Source organism: Azolla caroliniana, unplaced genomic scaffold, assembly GCF_043228905.1.
Source record: "Azolla caroliniana isolate FFs.n. ecotype wild unplaced genomic scaffold, voAzoCaro1.0.p SCAF_1, whole genome shotgun sequence".
NCBI lineage: Eukaryota > Viridiplantae > Streptophyta > Polypodiopsida > Salviniales > Salviniaceae > Azolla > Azolla caroliniana.
The window spans coordinates 34,396,182-34,401,386 of NW_028230436.1; the positions used below are offsets into that span (position 1 = coordinate 34,396,182).

Genomic DNA, 5,205 nt, shown 5'->3' on the forward strand with positions numbered 1-5,205 from the left:
TCTTCAACCTGCTCATAGTTAGCTATACGTACAACGTGCTACCAATTGTCTCCACTCATCCTCCCCCCCCCCCCCCCAAAAGAAAAAAAAACGCTCCCCAAATTTGAAAAGTAAGTGAAACATAATCTATCCTCCTTGTCACTCCCTAGAACTGCTTCAACATCCTTTAACATCATCCATCTCTGCCCCACAGTAAAAAGATTTACTCATAAGGATGGCTTCCCCAAGCAAAGCCAAACCACTCTTGTAATTTCCAGTTTCAAAGTAGCTGCATCTTGAGACAGTCTTCTATTTTCCACATTTAACCTGCTTATAAATGGCAAAATATAAGGCATGGTACCAAATGTATACATCCTAGTACAATACCTTTTGACAATTTGTCTCCACTCATCCTCCCCAGAAAAATGAGAAAACCACTCCCCAACTTTGAAAAGTCATTGAAACATAATCTAGCCTCCCTATCACTCCCCATAACTGCTTCAACATCCTTTAACATCATCCATCTTTGTCACAAACACGAAGCAAGAAGATTTCCCCCATAAGGATGGCTTCCCCAAGCGAAGCCAAACCACTCTTCTAATTCCACTTTCAACGTACACAAAGTAGTTGCATCTTAATGCAGTCTTCTATTTTCCACATTCAATTTGCTCATAGTCAGCAATACATAAAAAACCAGCATTGTTATGGACCACATATTTCGAATAATGAGATTTGAAATTTCACTTGGTATTATTCTACACTAAACTTTCAAAGCTCCAAAAAGATATGTCTTATATATGGCCATTACTAGTTCCATTGGAAACAAAATTGAAAAGGAATCCCATAATTTTAATGTAACCACAAGCTCTAGGGCTTCAAATGAAGATATCTCTAAAGATACCATTGGGTTATGGTAATGCCTCAAATTCCATGCAAAATAAAATAAAAGAGCAGCGTGTATTAGATTTTATGGGATACAAGAAAATGAATATGCTTCTATAAATTGACACTCAAACCTAGGAATAAGATGAGCTCACATAACCCTTGTGGTAGACAATTTTCTCATTGATACAACACCAAATGCGTAAGAACAAAGGGATCGCACTTCACACTTGTTCTCCATAAATCCTATTCTAATGAGAGCTAAAATACAACCACCGAAAGTTGGTGACAATGTTCTTAGCATAACCATTGCGCTCAACAAAATTGCATAGGATGTAAACCAATAAAACTTCGAACATCAATGGACCCCATAACACCATGTAAAAGGTTTTTATGATCCCCAAAGCCGAGAATAAGGTGATCTCACAATTTGCTTGATGCTAGACATGTGTATGTATGTATGTAGGTGTCATAAGAGGTCTTTGCTATTGGTAGGAGTTTTGATGAGTTCAAGGATTTGAACCACCTCTGCCATGGAGGGCCTATTGGAGGGAACTTGAGATGTGCAAATGAGACCTAATTTGATAACCGGAAGAACTTCCTCGTCAATCATTGAATCTCCAAGGTTAGGATCCACACAATTCATGGGTGTTCCGTCATCTAGCATTGACCTCACATAATCACATAGGATGACAACATCATCTTCCATGTACTCGACCGGTCGTCTACCAGTCACAAGCTCGAGCAACATCACCCCATATCCATACACATCACACTTTTCATTGATCCTTGAGCTTTGGCATGCAAACTCGGGGGCCATATACCCTAGGGCACTTTGGAACTTACTACTCATAAGGTATCGATCCATCATTGGGAGCAACTTTGCTAGACCGTAGTCAGCCACCTTGGGGTTGTCACACTCATCTAACAAAACATTGCTAGATTTCATGTTGTAATGTATGATTTGCGGATGGCAAGTATGGTGGAGATGCGCAAGAGCTCGGGCCACACCAACTCCAATCTTGAATCGAGCCGGCCAAGTAAGGGTGGGTTGATAGCCTTGAAACTTCTCATGCAGCCGCATGTATAGGTTCCCATTAGGGATGAAATCATAAATGAGTAGTTGAAGTTGAGGTGTCCAATAGTATCCTTGTAAGGTCAATAAGTTCCTGTGTTTCTTCATTTGACCCAAGCATTGTATTTCCTTCTCAAAGTCAGATTGTGACTTGACCAAGCTAGAAACCATAAGCTTCTTAATAGCCACAGTTCTCCCATCAGCTAGCAATGCCTTATAGACTGTTCCAAAACCTCCTCTCCCCACTTCACAATCTTTGTTGAGAAGAGCATGAGCACTGGTTATCCATTCTTCTGACCTCGGATCTGAGCTCTTTGAGAACATAACAAGCTTACCAATGGGCATATCTGAACTTTGAGAGTGTGAAAAGCTCCCTAACGAGTGGGAACTCAAGGTGGAGCTAGATTGTGCATATGTATTCAAAATGAAGACTATAATCACCCCTAACAATATCGCAATCGCAGCTGAAATAGCCAAAATTGCTGTGGCACTTAACATGATGTGATGATGCCTTTCTGGAGTTAGTAGAAGTGGGTCTTCACCTGCTGGACTTATATCGGTTGTGTTCGGATTGAGCACTATCGGCTTTGGCATCACACTGGGACAAGTCACATTCACACTCGAGCCACAAAGGTCCGAATTGCCAATAAATGCTGACTTATTGAACCTTTCCAGGTTTCCGTAGTCAGGAATAGGTCCTTCAAGATGGTTGTAAGACAGGTTGAGATGGGTGAGACTCTGCAGTTGCCCAAGCTCGGCTGGTATTGCACCTGTGATGTTGTTATGTGAAATGTCAAGCATCTGGAGGTGTGTTAAGTTTCCAAGCTCAGGTGGCATTTCTCCATACAAGTTGTTGTAAGACAAGTTTCTATTATCAAAAGAAAATGACCCAAGTTCGAGTTAGCGAGAGCTCCTGATGTCCGATGAATTTAAAAAAGAAAGCAAGTTCAAAGCAAGACAAGCTTATAAAGTACAATGTGATACTCTTAGCTTCATAATTCGCACATGAAACATGCACAGGCACAAAATATATGCCGACATTGTACGTGTATGTGTTTCATTCACATGTTCGCACAATGCCTTTCCTGGTTTTACCTTATTTAAGACTAAGCAAATTGATAGACAAACAATTTATGGGTGTTCAAATTTGGGCTCCAAGATAAATTATACAAACTACAAAGCCACAAAATGAATCAACAGCAACATTGTACATAACAGTGCAACAGAGAGAGAATAAACTTAGCAAAGAGAAAAACTTACATGTCTCTTAGTGAAGAACAATTCCCAACTTGTGAAGGAATTGAGCCATTGAGCTTGTTGGCATTCAGTAAGAGAGAAACAAGTTGAGTACCATAGGCAATACTTGAAGGTATACTTCCAACGAATTCATTGTGGCTCAAATCCATGATGATGAGAGCCTTTAGCTCAGTTTGGAAGATTGGAATCCCACCGGACAAGAAATTATGTGACATGTTGAGATACTCTAGCTTACCACAAGATAGAAAGAGTTGTGATATAGAGCCTTGTAGCCAGTTTAGTGACAAATCAAGAACTTGAAATGACCCACATTTAGTGTAAAAGTTAGCAGGGATCTGCCCGTGTAGCTGGTTCTTAGAGAGCTTGAGAGATAGAAGATTAGGAGGAAAAGCCTCTGGGAAAGACCCACTAAAATTGTTTGAGCTCAGATCTAAGATCCGTAGCGTATCACAGCGAGAGAGGCTTCGAAGACCCTCCCCAGACAGCCTATTTTGGGAGAAATCCACTACTTTTAGTGCTTCGAAATCCCCAATTGTGGAGGGTATCTCCCCTTCCAACGCATTATAAGATAAGTTTAGCAATTCCAAGGAAGAAAGGCTTGACGAAGCCCATGAGGGAATTGAGCCAGAAATGAAGTTATTTGCCAAGTTTAGAGCAATTAGAGACCCCCCAACTGTAGTAGGGATCTCACCAGAGAGCACATTGTTGCTTAGATCTAAGATTTGAAGCACGGGGAAGGAAACCAGCTCTTTATAAACAGAGCCCAAAAGCTTATTATTCTGAAAATGTACTTCAATAACGTTAGGCCCAAGCTTAGGAAGACCTCCAGAGAGAGCATTGTTAGATAAATCTATGATTGAGAGATCATGCAGAGAAGCCAAATCCGGAATATCATTGACAATGTGATTCTTTGACAAATTCAGGAAGTGAAGATTTGTACAAGAATCAATAGAAGTCGGAATCGAACCCTGGATGGCATTTCCGGAGAGAGACAGAAAACTCAAACTAGGTTTACAGTCATGAAAGAAGTCGCTCGAAATAGGTCCAGAAATCTCATTGTTAGACAGATCAAAGCTCTTTAATGAAGGAAAATCACCCAAGTAGATATCATCAAGGGTTCCGAAGAGTTTGTTTTGGCTTAGATCTAGTGTCGAGAGATGTTGAAGCTGAGAAAGCTCTTCTATTTCTTGAGTTATGGATCCAGAGATGTTGTTATTTGATAGAGAGATAGTCTCGATATATTCTAGCTTCGCTAAGGTTCTTCCAATGTGCCCAGAGAGAGATAAACCATTCAGGTTTAGTGTTACAACTCTTCCATTCTCTGCATTGCAAACTATTCCTTCCCAATTGCAAGGAGAATTATCGTCTTCATTCCATGATTTGAGTGCATTTTTGGGGTCTATGAGGTCAGATTTGAAGACGATTAGGGCTAGCAAATCATCATTCAATTGAAAAGAATAGGTCACTGAGATGAAGAACAAGAGATAGAACAGAGGAATGCATAAGAGATGGGGCATTGTTCTTAATGGTGGGAAAGGCATATGGTTTTGCTTGATGATCAATGATTTTCAAGGAATTGTGTGAAAACCCACATTGAGAAAAAGAGGTGAGTTTTGGTGTCTTTTACTTGAAGCAATCACAGAAGAGGTGGAGAAGAAGAAGAAGAAACAGGGGAGGTAAAGAAGAACAAGACAGGGGAAACAGAGGAAGTAAGAAGAGAGAAAGAAGACAAAGAGTTGATGAAGCAAGCAAGAAAGAGTGAGAGGTTATTATGAGATAACCCCAAATTGAATTGAATGCAAGAAGGAGTGCTCAGTGGGGTAAGGAGAGAAAGCAAAAAACAAAAGAAACCCTTGGATGATGCCTATTCCTCCCACATGCTTAGAGAGAGTGAGAGAGAGAGAGAGAGAGAGAGAGAGAGTGAACCCTAAGGGATAACTAGTTGGTGACCCCTCGAGATATAGACACACACATAGCCCTTAGAGAGAGACAAATCTCTCTAGAGACATAGA

General features: G+C 40.5%; 1 protein-coding gene across 1 annotated transcript; it reads right to left on the bottom strand.

Moving 5' to 3' along the window:
* Window positions 1–917: 917 nt before the first annotated feature.
* On the bottom strand, window positions 918–4,930 carry LOC147870038 (Leucine-rich repeat protein kinase family protein). The gene is made up of 2 exons (XM_087336223.1): window positions 3,197–4,930; window positions 918–2,804 (listed from the first exon to the last, which is right to left on the bottom strand). Exons 1-2 carry the CDS (start codon window positions 4,732–4,734, stop codon window positions 1,331–1,333), a joined length of 3,012 nt encoding a protein of 1,003 aa, XP_087192349.1. The 5' UTR covers window positions 4,735–4,930; the 3' UTR covers window positions 918–1,330.
* Between the last annotated feature and the right edge of the window lie 275 nt (window positions 4,931–5,205).

Excerpts from the sequence above, each read along its gene's own strand:
- LOC147870038 (XM_087336223.1), bottom strand. The coding sequence starts at position 4,734 with ATGCCTTTCCCACCATTAAGAACAATGCCCCATCTCTTATGCATTCCT. Across the intron at positions 2,805-3,196 it reads TGTTCTTCACTAAGAGACAT|AAACTTGTCTTACAACAACT; the intron begins GTAAGTTTTTCT and ends TTTTGATAATAG.